This window comes from Pogoniulus pusillus, chromosome 17 (assembly GCF_015220805.1).
Source record: "Pogoniulus pusillus isolate bPogPus1 chromosome 17, bPogPus1.pri, whole genome shotgun sequence".
Classification (NCBI taxonomy): Eukaryota; Metazoa; Chordata; class Aves; order Piciformes; family Lybiidae; genus Pogoniulus; species Pogoniulus pusillus.
This window is the reverse complement of record NC_087280.1, coordinates 10490679-10504309: the sequence shown is the minus strand read 5'-3', so window position 1 is coordinate 10504309 and position 13631 is coordinate 10490679. Positions and strand designations below refer to the sequence as shown.

The 13631-nt window shown below is 42.3% G+C and overlaps 1 protein-coding gene across 2 annotated transcripts in view; it reads right to left on the bottom strand.

Annotated features, from left to right (window-relative positions):
• MYO5A (myosin VA) overlaps nt 1-13631 on the bottom strand; it is a 110574-nt gene that overhangs the window by 25275 nt on the left and 71668 nt on the right. For both annotated transcript variants that reach the window (XM_064157595.1, XM_064157596.1), the window contains exons 15-24: nt 12819-12980; nt 10761-10858; nt 10014-10100; nt 9810-9918; nt 8119-8330; nt 7029-7185; nt 3355-3594; nt 1990-2238; nt 797-890; nt 6-154 (exon numbers count right to left, since the gene is read on the bottom strand). In XM_064157595.1, coding sequence (XP_064013665.1) covers nt 6-154; nt 797-890; nt 1990-2238; nt 3355-3594; nt 7029-7185; nt 8119-8330; nt 9810-9918; nt 10014-10100; nt 10761-10858; nt 12819-12980 — 1557 coding nt within the window. The remainder of the gene's footprint in view (nt 1-5; nt 155-796; nt 891-1989; nt 2239-3354; nt 3595-7028; nt 7186-8118; nt 8331-9809; nt 9919-10013; nt 10101-10760; nt 10859-12818; nt 12981-13631) is intronic.

Genomic DNA, 13631 nt, shown 5'->3' with positions numbered 1-13631 from the left:
CTTACCACCATTAAGTTCATTTCATCCTTCAGATCATCGTACCGCTCCTCTAAACGGCTGAACTCATTCAGCAGGTTCTGGTACCGTAACCGTTCATCGTTCAGATCTAGCTCTAGCTGTTTCGTTTTCTCCACCAGCTTCTTTTCCATTGTCTCTGCAATGGAGAACAGAAATCCTAAGTGAGAACTTCAGTTCTACCTGCTATGCAGCACATCCATCCTCTAGGTACAGGCATGTGTCCTGGTGAAACAGTTTGCTGTTTGAAGCTGGTGTGTGGTATTTGTGCTTCTGTAAGCAAACGTTAAGCCAGGTATAAGAAGGACCAAAACCTTATTGTGGTAACTATGAAAGGGTTTGCTCAGTGAAGGCAGTTATTCTGCTAATATCTTGCATTACTAATACAAGTGGCATTAGTCATGTTCTGTGTTATGTGAAAAGCAAAATGGAAGACACTCTACATGTCAGGCATGCTCCTGACTCCCTAATCACAGCTGCCTCCATCACAATCTTTACATAATACATAGTCACAGTATTGCTGCAGTAGATTAAGTGCATTAAATATCAGAGTCTTCTTACTTCTTACAAGTAAAACACTTTGTAAGTCACCTCACCAGAAAGACCCCAGACCCTTAATACTTCACAGAAACTCAAACTAAGTCATTCAGATGCATGTGAGTTCTTAAAACAATGAAATGAAACTACTAAGCTAAAAATTAATCTAAACTAAGGCAAAGTAGTCCTGTGGCTTTACAGGGTAACATGAAGTAGAAAACCTGAGTGAGAGAACAGAGCCAACCTGTTATCTCCCTCGCCTGGTCATGGATGCGGCGGTTCAGCTCCTCCTTTTCTGTTTTCAGTAATGTGTTCTGCTCTTTCAGCTCTGATACAAGCTAGAGAGACAAGAAAATATTTGACTTAGAATGCAGCTCATCTTTCAGCAGCAGCTCTGACAGCAACAACATCCTTGTTAAAAGAGTCTAAGTATTTGAACTAGTCTTCAGAGAACAAAATCAGTGAACTAAGTTATATCTTCATTTCTCAAATTACATTTCTTAAAGATCTCCCACTGCAGAGTCCCCTGTATGTTCTGCACTCTATTTCTGATCAGATGCCAGAACTGCCTTGCAACACCCCCCCTGTGCCATTGTATTTTTCAGTAAAGACCCGAAGATGGAATTGATCCCTTACAACAGAAATATTCTTAAAATAAGTGCAAATTTGGTAGTCCTCTTGTACAGTCCATTGCATTGGGTAACACCAATACCTAACCCCCAAATCTGTGCCATTTTAACCATGCCCAGGTTTGCCAGTTACTCATTTGTCTCTAGATATGGTTACTATGCATTTGCTGTGCTATATCAGTTAATATTTTTCCTTATATTTATCTGATCTTGATTGTGTTTGAAATGTGTCACTGCAGCATCACGTAAGGATGGAACGGCTCTCCTAGTATTCAAAATGTGCACCATTATCTGCAGGTAATCTTGACAGGAAACAACCTGTTTGATACGTTCATGGTTAAAGCAAAGATAAGGGGTTGCTGAAAACCTGTTGAACTAGACAGTGTACAGACACATGTGTTTAATAGGCTATTTGTTTAAATTAGGGAGGATATAAGCAGGTACCTTTGAATACTGCATACTGGACAGATTTCTGATAGCAGTGACTACACCCTCTAGAGGCAGGTGAAATGATTCCTTTTTATGAATGTGCTACCTCTGACTAATTGAGGAAGATTAAGCATTTGGCTTTGCAAATGGTTTCAATACCCAGATCTGAATAGCTTTAATAAATGTACTTACACAGGACATACAGATGAGTATACTGCTCTACCACAGGCGTAGTTATTTAGGATTGTACATGTCTAACATTGCTGAAAAATACTGTAAAAGTATCAGCCATGCAACTGAAGCAGTTAAGCCTGGGCAAAAGCTGAGTTGACACCAGGCCCCTGTAAATCCTCTCATGCACCCGTGACTGCATACTTGCCTGCTCGGTTTCATGTTTGTATTTGTCTGCCCGTTCCTCAATGGTCTTCTTCTCAGACTGAGTTTGTTGCAGCTCCTTCCGGAGCTTGGCAATCTCCTCCTGGAGGCTGATAACACGGTTGGTGGCGTTCTTGGCCGCCTCCTCGCTCATCCGAAGCCTTTCCACATCGCTCCGCAGCTTCTCCGTCTCAGTGCTGTATGTGATCTCCAGGTTGCTCAGCTTCTCCAGCAGAGACTTGTACTCTTTGTTCTTTGCAAAACACAACACAGACATAGCAGTTGGTGAAGCAGTTCTGGTTCCCCATAGAATACACCCAGACACAGCAACAAAAGAGCAGCTTCCCTGCTTCAAAAGGCTTTCAGTTTGGTTTTGCAGAATTGCTTAACAAGGTTAGAGAACAGTCCAGTCTCTGTGCCTGCACATTAGCACCCCCAACTAAAATCAGAGAGGGAGTCCACATACAGCAAACATGGGCTCCTTCCACTTAAACAGCAACTGACCTGCTTCAAATGAAATATTGATTTTAAAGCAGCAAATGTTTTCTCTCAGTGCTGCTGAGAGATACAGATGGATGCTTTACTGTTTCAGTTCTGCTGTGGCCTTCCTCTCTCTTCTATCAATGCCCTTCAGCACAAAATCACACCTTACAATGAAATTTCAGTGCATTTTTCCATGCTATGGAGGAAGGTAATAGAAGGTTTCAGAGAATCACAGAATGCTTTGGGACCTTTAAAAGCCATCCAGTCCAATCCCCCTGCAGTAAGCACTGACACCTCCAGCCAGACCAGATTGCTCAGAGCCCAAATCAACCTGATGTGTTTCTGGGGATGGGGCATCCACCACTTCTCTGGATAACCTTGGCCAGTGTTTTACCACCCTCAGTGTAAAAAATGTCTTCTTTTTTTTCTACTCTAAATCTCCCCTGCTTTACCCCTTGTCCTGTTGTAACAGACTGTGCTAAAAATCCTGTCCTCATTTTTCTTATTTCCCTTTAAGTACTGAAAGGCCATATTAAGCTCTCCCTGAAGCTTTTTATTCTCCAGGCTGAACAACAGCTCTCTCAGCCTGTCCTCATAGCAGAGGTGCCTCAGCCCACTGATCATTTTTGTAGCCTTTTCTGCACCTACTCCAACAGGTCCACATCCTTCTTGTGCTGAGGGCTCCAGAGCTGGACACCGGACTGCAGGTGGGGTCCAGCACAGAGGAGCAGAGCAGCAGAATCTGCTCCCTCCACTGCTGACCATGCTGTGCTGGATGCAGCCCAGGATAGAGCTGGCTTCTGGGGCTGCGAGCACACATTGCTGCCTCGTGTTCAGTTTTTTACCCAGCAAGGTCTTCCATTCCCTGAGGGCAGGATTTTTTTACCTGCTCATCAATTTTTCGCTGCAGCTGCATGATCTTGTTCTCCAAGCCAATGTGAAGCTTCTTGTAGCGTTCTACAGACCGAGCCTCTATCTTCAGTTTCTTTAGCTCCCTCTTGGCCATCATGCGCCGGTAGCAGCATTGCAAGTAAACAATTGCCTTCAGGGTCCTGCGGTAGCGCACTCGAGCCAGCCAGCCTCTTACGTTTTTCTGAATAATGATGCACTTGTGCTCCCGAAGCATCTACAGGTCACAAAACACACCACAAGGCATCTGAGACTTACAGACTCCACCTGCTCACCTAAACTGACTCCATCGTGAGAGGTATAAAGATGATGCATACAGAGGTATAAAGATGATGCATACAGAGAGACACCTTAGTTTGAGAAACTTCTGCTGGAGAGTAACAAGAAATGAATATGGAATTAATTTAAACAAAAAAAAAAAAGAAGAAAGGAAGGAAAAAAGAAGACAGGAATGGAGTAGATGACAGGGAATAAAATGAAAAGGAACCAGAAGGAAAAACAGGGGAGAGAAAGAACTGGAGGCACACTGAAGAAACTGGCATTCCTTTGTGTTGATGTCAGATCCAAGCTAATTACAAAAATATATGGTACTTGTTGGCAAGACTGTAAATGTAATTATTTTTTTCCTACTGCATCTTTTACATTGAAACATCTCAGAATCATTGATATGCTGGACAGGATTCATCAACACGACCTTTGAGATTATCATTACTGGATATGAGGTGCAGCTAGCCCATGCCAGAACCCAGAGGAGATTTTAGCAGCTGTTAAAAACAGCAGCCAGTCCAGCTGATCCAGCTACTAGTTCCAGTCATATTTCTTCTTAAAAAGAAACAAATAAATACAGACATAATTCTGGTTTGCAGGTTTTGATATATATCTTAGACTTACCAGCATGGACAAGGGAAATCTCCATTTATTCTACTTGGACATTTTATATTGTAATAATTCAAGCTTATTTCATGGAAAAAAATAATGAAATTGAGGTATTAAAAAAAAGGTGTTTTTTTTAATTTAACATTTAACTAAAAGCAGTCAAGAATGCCAGCAACCTTCATCAGTGTGTTAGCTGGGGACTTCCACTAGAAAGAGTCTACCACTTTTCTTTGGATCCTTCAGCCACTGATTCAGTCAGAGATCTCCCAAGTCAGGAGCATCGGTTGGAAGAGACCCCCAAGATCATCCAGTCCAACCTAGCACCCAGCCCCATCCAATCAACTAGACCATGGCACTAAGTGCCTCAGCCAGTCTTTTCTCGAACAGGTGAATCCCATCCAACCACAGCTATGCCTGGAGAGCCTGCTCAAACCCACAAGGCTTCCAGGGCTCTGAGAATTTCAGAGTTCATTTAATAAAGCTTCTGCAAATGAAACAGTTAATTTTAAGGAACAAAAGTACCTAAGATCTTACTTCTCAGATTTAGTAGTTCAAAGATCATATGCAGTTTGTGTTCTCCCACTGATTTACTGCAAAGCTGATAAGACAAACTAGTACAGTAATAACATTATCATTTTCTTTGTGCTTCTTAGCAAATGAACTGAAATGTGTTAGTGTAACATTTCCACGTAAGTGAATTTAAAAGGTTCACCAGCAAAGAGGTAAGACTGCAAGATATGCAAACTTTCTCCCTTAGCATTTATTCCTGCTGAAAAAATTAGTCTGGAAATCCCAGCACTCAGTCCAACGGCATGACAAGGTAAGGAAACAGCTCTCTCCAAAGTACAACAAGGTCAAAAGCCAAAGTCCTGACTGCATGTCATGCAGCTAGCACTCCTGCCTCCTCCTTACAGGCTAGAACAGCCCTTCAGGTTACCTTTAGATGCCTGAACAGCTCAAATACAACTATCTTTCAACAACATCATCACCTCAAGTTTGAAAGCAACAAATCCCATAAAATACCTCCATTGTGCAGGGATGGTCCTCATCTGCCAGTGAATCCTCACACCCATGCAGCCCAGTGAGGAAATTGGTCCCTCTGGCGTGAGGGGAGGGGATCAGACAAGTCACTTAAACTACCAGGGATTTCCCAGGAAAGCTTCTGTGAAAGCCACGGAGAAACTAAACTCCTTGTTGAGCTGAGGAGCACGTCGCAATGTAGGCTCTCCCCAGGATGTGTGAAGCAGATGATTCAACCATTCTAAATTCCTCGTACTGGTCATGTGACTGCAACACATGCCCTCTCCTCTGACAACAACAACAGGCACCTTTCACAACCCTGATGAACAACCTGTGTGCCATGCATTACTTACAGAACCACAGCTCAGCCCAAGCATGTTGTCATAGGGCAACCTTTCGGTTTCACTCGCTGGCTATCACCGTGAACTCAGAACAGCCCTGTTTACTTTCGCGTGGCAGGCAGAGCCTGTGCTGCTCTCTCTGATGATCAGCTTGAATACAGTTCCACCTTAGGAGGACAATGCACAGCCAGGCTTGTCAGAACTCCATGCTGTACTGCAGCGAGCAATTCACCACCCGAGGGGGATGCTCCTCAACAGGTGAATCTGACCATCCTTTACAGAAACCCCTCCAGAAATGTGACATCGCTCCTCAGAAGGAATATAACAGGTTTTATAACCCTGTGCTACAGGACAGGTGGGTGTGTATCCCTCACACAACTAACTTCAGGCATACAGAATCATCTCCCATTTTCCTAAGGATGGCTTTTAGTCCACATACTGCTGTGACCGATGTTTCACTCAGTCCCATCTGTCAGATCACTGTTAAAAACACTGTTATATGATCTCACAACATAAAGTATGGTGAAAATGTTAAGAATTCCAATAAAAAGGCAAGTAGATACCCACACAAAAATACAGTCAAGTCAACCAGATGGATCTTACTACTTAGAAATTCTTGTTAGTGTTTCATTTTTAACTAACTTTCTGGTTAGTATGTGTTCCCAGCTCTGTAAACACTGAAGAGTGAATTCCAATTTCTCAAATGATTTTTTTTTTAATCAAATGCAATCAGGAAAATGTTACCACTGTCACAAGGGCAGGGGTTTAGTAACTCTTCTCCAAAACAAAACCAACATCAATTAAAAAAAACCCACCCAAAAAAACCCCCAAAAACACCACAACAAAAAACCCAAATCAAACAAAAAAATAAACCCCTAAAACAAGCAAAACAAACCCACCTGATGCTTAAGTTTTAATTCAAATTTTTGTGGTTATCTCTTGGCTAACATTAGTCTTTTTTGATATATATTCCACCAGTCATTTCAGAATCACTGAGATTAGGGGTGGAATAGGAACAGTAGTGCATCACATATGCATATTGATGTGCATGGGTTACTGATTTGGACTTGTGGAGGCACATTCACACTAGGTCATTTTTAGTATTTACTTTAAATGTCTCAACAATCCATATAAAGTGAAAAAGTGAGAATTCTTGTTACACTCTCTTAGATTCTCCACTGACTGCACAGAAAGCCTAGGTTTATGTCAGTGTCTCTAAAATGACAAGCTCATTGATTGCAGTAACAGATCTTTCTTATTTCAGTCCATGCTGCAGTATTTCATTTGTGCGCTGCACGTAACAGCACCCACACAAAAAGTCCAGATTCCCAGGGGGACACAGAGATGCAGCTTCGTCCCCAAGGTACGTGGAATTAAAGCTAGAGTGAAGAATCAAAACATAATGATTTCTTACCATTTGGTACTTGTTCCTGACCATGTAACCCCTTAGGAGAGCCTGAAGAGCAATAGTAGCATCTCGCATGCACTGGTATCTTTTGCGGACCACATACATGCGCTGGAACTTCTGAATAGTGATGGCAGCTCGTGTTCTGCGCAGGAACTTGGCGTAGCTAAGCAAGAAAAAGGTTACAAATGGCACCTGTGATTATCTTGCTTGAATAATATTCTATTTTTTTTAACATCCTGCAACTTTTATCCTCTTACTCGAGAGCTACGTTTTCCACTTCAGTCTCTTCCGGACGTTGTCAGTGATCCAGCACATTTACTTGCTATTCTACGCATTCTGTTGTACAGCAGTACAACAGAATGACAGATTAACAGAAGGTTTTATGGAGCAAGAACTGTGCTATAGAACTGACAAGATAAACTCAGCTTAATTTCTTACCACCTTTTCACCAACTATAAAGCTATTTCCACTATACCACCTTCGCGATCTCCTAACCTCAGCCTGCAGAAAATGTTTGTTCTTGGCGCTCTCAGCAAGACAATTACAAAGCATCTTGACATAAGCCTCTTTCCAAAGGCTGATCCTTACAGTCTTCATAATCACCTTATCTTTTGACTTATACCACCTGTACTCCTGCCCCTTTCTCTGGCCTATACATGACCATCCCTCAGAAGGCAATCCAAACAAATGGCTCTGACTGATCTATCTCCCTTCACGGCTGTGCCCTGGATGAGGAATAGTTTCTCCAGGAGGACAGACAGACCTAGCTAGGAAGGCACACTGAAAGTGGACAGTAGGGACTCAGCCAAGAATCCTGCTTTACCTCACTTGCAACATATCTCTTAGTACTATTTGTACTCTGCGCCACTAATGAAATACTGCTCAGAGCATCATATAGCCCAGGGTGCTGGTGTCCTCTCAGGAAGGTCAAAATCAGGCAGGACAGACACGTTCATTATCTTCAATTTCTTTGGAAAATCATTTCCTCTCAGCCAGTATAGAAAGGAGAGAGCAAATGTCTCATATTTAAATGTCCTACTTTAAAGAGATCTGAATTGAGGCTGCTGCTGTGTGTTTTCCCAGGAGCGTTGCTTACCATCGTGCTTGGTAGCCTCTGACATATCTCTGGACGGTGATGGCAGCCTTCTTCATACGCATGTACTTCTTCCGCATCAGCCAGCCTCGGATTGTCTTTTGGATGCGGATACAGGCAGCTCTCAACTTATCTGCCCTTATTTTTTCCAGATAGGCTACTTGGCCAGCCCGGAAAAATATTTTTGTCTTACCAAACTGGTACTTATCCTTGTCCTATTTTCAGAGGTAAAAAAAGGATCAGTTACAGCATTAGATGTTAGTGAACAAAAGAAAACAAAACAAAACAAAAAAGCACAAAGGGCTAAACGAAAGCACAATCAGTAAAGAGGTAAAACTACCTGTGTAGTAAAATCTGGACTTCAATTAAGTACTGGTGAAGAGGTATTTTCTGTATGAATCCTTTAACAAATTAATACAGTGTGGCCACAAGCATGGCTTAAGGGAGTAACATGAGACTTTTACCTAGACAAGAACACCACACAGATTACAAGAGGCTACAGGAGGTGATGAAGGAGCCAGAGGTTGAAAGTAACACAGGCAATGCACATGTGCAATTTCTTGCTTAAATTGTAGGTGAGCTCTCATCTTCAACTATATTACAGAGAAAAATAAAACAGCTGGGGCTTCAAACATGTATGCATTGTTTACTGCACCAAGATTAAGCCAGAACAAAGCATCTCACTGCTGCTGAAACATCTCTCAAATTTCAGAACTAAACCAGAAAGGGAATAATAATCTGTGCTTATAGGCTGTGGTACTCTTTGGAGTTAAAAACTGAGACTATACAAAGGTACATTGTAAAAAAAAAAGTAATTTTGTGGATTGGTTGATGTTGAGTTAAAGGGAACAGCAGCCAAAGAGCTACAGCTTAGGATATACTTAACACTAGACATTAACACTATAAATACAGACACATGCACATAAACAAAAAGATTTTAGATGAGTTCACCCAGTGACACAGAATTTAAGAAGCTGAGTCACACCTGCCTGCACAGTATTGATTTTTTAGTTTCCATAAACATCCTAACATTGGCACTGCACTTCAGCAAGGTGAGCTTTCTGGCTTTCTGTCTCTTTCTCTTACTACCTGACACTTCTAAGTAAGTCTTAATTAACCATCTTCTACTGAGAGCTGGAACTGTCCCTTGAGAGCCTCCCTGTCCTCTGCTGTTCATGGCTCCTTCAGAAATCCCAAGAAACATATCAGCTGAGGTGCAAAGCCAGTGGTGTGGATGGCACAGCCTGGGAACGTAAGGCTGCAACTGGAGGCAGGAGGCAAAGCAAGAGGCTGCCAAGACATGAGGACAGCCACAATGCTAAGCATGGAGACAGTGCCACCAGGAGTGAAAAAGGTCAACTTGTGCACGGGAGCTGAAAAGGAGCAGTGTGAAGGATACCAACATACACACAGACAGAAACACTTTCACATTAGAAAACTTCCAGATAACTACACCTTCCTTAAGGTGTGGCTAACGCTTCCTGCAGTTAAGCAAGGTAAAGGCTCACTCTCAACCCACCCACAATTAAAATCATTGTCTTCCTTTCCTGTGATACACTGGGAAACTAGTTCCTGTGTTTATATTGGTGATTTAGTGCCTTGCAGAACTACTAAAACAATGTGGCTACAAGGCAATAGGGGAAGCTATCTTTACTCCTTCAGATTCCACATGCTTTCAGCACCAAGTCTAGTACCAGAATCAGCTTTGCCAGGACATTTTTACACGTCTGCTTTCGGTCACTGAGGACATCTTTCTGCTTCATCAGAACGCGGTAACGGCTGAAGAACTCTTGGTACGTCCACCTGTCCCAAAAACAGAGCCAGTGTCAATCCCAAAATGGAGTCATTCCCTTAAAAAGACCTGGGACTGCAAACAAGCTAAAAATCTGCAAACACACCTGGAGGGGAAGCCAGCTGCACTGATTCGGATGGTTTCCAGGACACCACAAGCTCTCAGCTGCTGCACTGCCCGCTTTTCATCAAACCTAGGTGGGAATAAAAAGAATCTGTGGGTGTGGAGCTCATTGTGCTTTACATGGGGCCTCTGCACACACCCAGGACAGGAGTGGCACAGAGACGAAGGAGGGGTGGGATATGATGGTGGTTAGTGCTTCTGCAACTCAGCAGTAACAAAGAACAGCCTGCCTGGGGAACTGCCCGAGCCCATTGGCTGCTGCAAGCTGCTCATCCTGCTGCTTCCCACTGGCCTGCCCCACAGCCATGAGAGCTTGTGCCCAAATTTTAAGCTGACTTTCGAGAAGTGCTTTAAGCAAGTTCATGTACCAAGAAAAAGGTAAGGAATAAGACATCAGAATCTGCAAAAGCAAACTGTAGCAGATGTCAAATGAGCTGTGCTAACTGCCAGTCACATTTAAAACAGCTAACAATGAAAATGCAGCATTTTCTTCTCACATGTCACCAAATCAACAGAAAAACTGTCAGGAAGTATTTCACCCTTTATTCATCTCAACTTATCATCTGCTGTTAAGTACATGTACAGACGTACAGTGAGTCCAGTACAAGAGAAAGATGATACAGAGCTTCACTCCTGAATGAGCAAGGTACAGCAAAACCTCAGTGTCCCAAGGCCTCAGGCAGTTGCCTGCCATGCACAGGCTACAGGACCCACGGATGAAATAGCTTACGTGAACGGAAACTTGAAGTCGTTCGGCTTAATACAGCGCACATAGTGTGGAGTTGTGGCATTCAGGGTTTCCATCAGCAGATGAAGAGAGTTTCGAAACTTTTTAGAAGGAAAAAAGAGAAAAATATCAGGGAATAGCCTCAGTAAGCTCAGCCATGTTTGAGATAACCTCAGGAAGCAGACCTTATTTGTAACAATGCTTTGGGTAATAAACACCAGCTTGCTTTTGTTATGCAATAGATTACAGTTCCAGATACCATCTTTGGGTGAATAAACAGTGAGACTTCTAAATGTTAGGCTTACAGGAGTAATGCTCCCATATCAGCATGTAATAAATAATAAATGAGATAGACTGAGTTATTTTCAGCTTCTGCCTCATCTGACCCAATCTTTGTCTATTTGTGACTAAACTGCACAGCACACTACTAAATAGACATTTGATTTTAAATCCATTTTAAAATTAACAGAGTGGTAAAAGAAAAAAGGTATCAGTTTCTTCAGCTCCACTGATCCTAATGTCAGACCTAGTGAACTTTGAAAGTCACATATCCAAGAGTCTAATGAGCTTTACTTCTAAAGAAGCAACAGGACCAGAAATACCTAATATACAGTGATATATCCTTCCAACTACAGAACACCCTAATAGATAAAGAAAACTATGAAAGCACATCTTAGATGCTTTAAATGTCTTGGTGAGGATTTCCCTCTTCCTGCTGAGCTCAAGATTCTAAGCCAATCTCTGTTCCTACAATACAAAAATCACTTTTGTGTTAGCTTCCTATAAATTCACACATGAATAAAAATGGTTGATTGATAATAGCAGTATGACAGTGCCCCTAACACTTCAACTCATAGTTCCAGTCTGAAAACAAAACTGCGAAGCCTCTACCAAGCCTCAGGTTATGTCTGTTTGCAGGATCAGAAAGAGGCTCAGCTTAAAAAAAGATAAACATTCTCCTGCATGAACTGCAGAATGGAATCTGCAGCCTGTACCATGAACACATGCCAAGCAGATCTGCATTCTGTAGAGCAGCAGGAATAGCCATTCCTGTTTCTACCTATAGCTTAACACAGCTTGCCTGGGGAAGATTAGAGAGAAATTATGAATATCCAAATTAAACAGTCTCTGAATTCTCTGATTTTCACTTAACAATGTGACTGGTTCATGGCACTGCACAGACACTGTGCTAACATCTTTTAGGGGACTGATAACCACCCAAGGCAGCAGACAAAGCCCAGGCATTTTTGGTGATTTTACCAGAGCTCTAAGCACCCAAGAGATGTGGCTGGTTCATCTTCAAGAAATGGCAGGGGACTCTGATACAAATAATCTACAGCCCTTGACAGCTAATTTATATTCCAGGCTGTCCTATGGTAACATAAAAAGAGTTACCCACATAGACTTCCTGGAAGCCTCAGGCAAAATTAGAATGCCACTATCCACCAGCAAGGTGGTAGAGGCTGGCAAGTAGATACAATCTGAGTATTAAACTGTCACAAAAAATTTCTCCTGACTCCTATGTATAGTCTGAGGGACAATCATATCAACATACAAAGCACTGACTGTGGACATAACTATCTTGAAAAAAAAAACCCTCTCAGATCTGTAGAGTGGAAAGTAATAAAGGAGGACTGAGCTCTCCAGCAATACTGATCTGCATACTTCTAATTTGCTTCTGGCACATGTAGATGGATATTTTGTGTTTAGCCCACTGATAACTGGAACCAAGTTTTCTGGGGACCTGAGTCCAATCATGTGGCACATGATCAAAAAGAACCAGTGTAAGATTTCCAAAGCCCCTCAGCACCCAGCCTGCTAAATCTATGTTGAAAGATGTTGAGTTTTGGGTTTGGCACCACATGAAGAACTGAGCTCCATGAAACTGTGGCCCAAAATATATGAGGAACTCAGACGCATTTGCCTGAAACTGCTATAGGTCATAATCATCTGCACCTATCTCAACATCACAAGGGATCACAAGAAGCACCAGCACACCTTGAAACCTATGAGACAGAGGGAGGTTGAGGTTATTTAATGGAGCTGCATCTTCAAACTCACCTGATGTCCCACAGTTTTCTTATGCTCCTTACTGGCTTGACCTGGCCTGGCCTTGGCTGGCTTTACAGCTGTCCGCGACAAAGGCACGCGCCCTGAAGGTGTTGCTGATGTTGGACTGAGGACCTTCTCCTCATCCCTGAATAACTCTGGCAGCAGCTTAAACTGGTAGAACAGCAGAAAAAAATAGAAGATAAAAATGTAGCAGTGATTGTACCCATTTGTGCTTAAGGCAGGTAGAATCCAGACTCAGTTTTTGTAAGTACTAGGTTTTTCTTGAAATCCATGTGGGGACAAATGCAAAAAAGCATCCAAGCCAGTAGTACGGTGAGTGGGCCATGACCAGACACTAGAAATTCTGTGGGTTTGATCAGTGAGTCTCCTTCTGAAGAGAAAATCCTGATTTTTTTTTTTTTACACAGACTCAGCAATAGCTTCCAAGTGAAACTGTTAGATACTGAAAGCAGCTTCCTAAGTAGGAATTGCAATTATATATGGCTGCTTTGATCTAAGAAGGAAGCAACAGGGTCCTCTCATATTCCAGTGGTGCATCATGCTCCTTTGAGGTAGAGAAATATCTAGGGCACTGAATATACCAGCAAGCAACAGAGAATACTCCTGCTTTATCACTGCAAATTGTAATAATCAACTTAAAAAAGGAACCATCAACAACGAAAAATTTAGCCAAATTTATCTGGCTGAAGATCTACTCTCAGGCCAGTGGGAGTGGAGAAAAGTCTGAAACATCTTTCCAAACATCACAATGGCTACAGAGTACACCCACATATAATAGCTGCTTTGAAGTAACTTGTAACT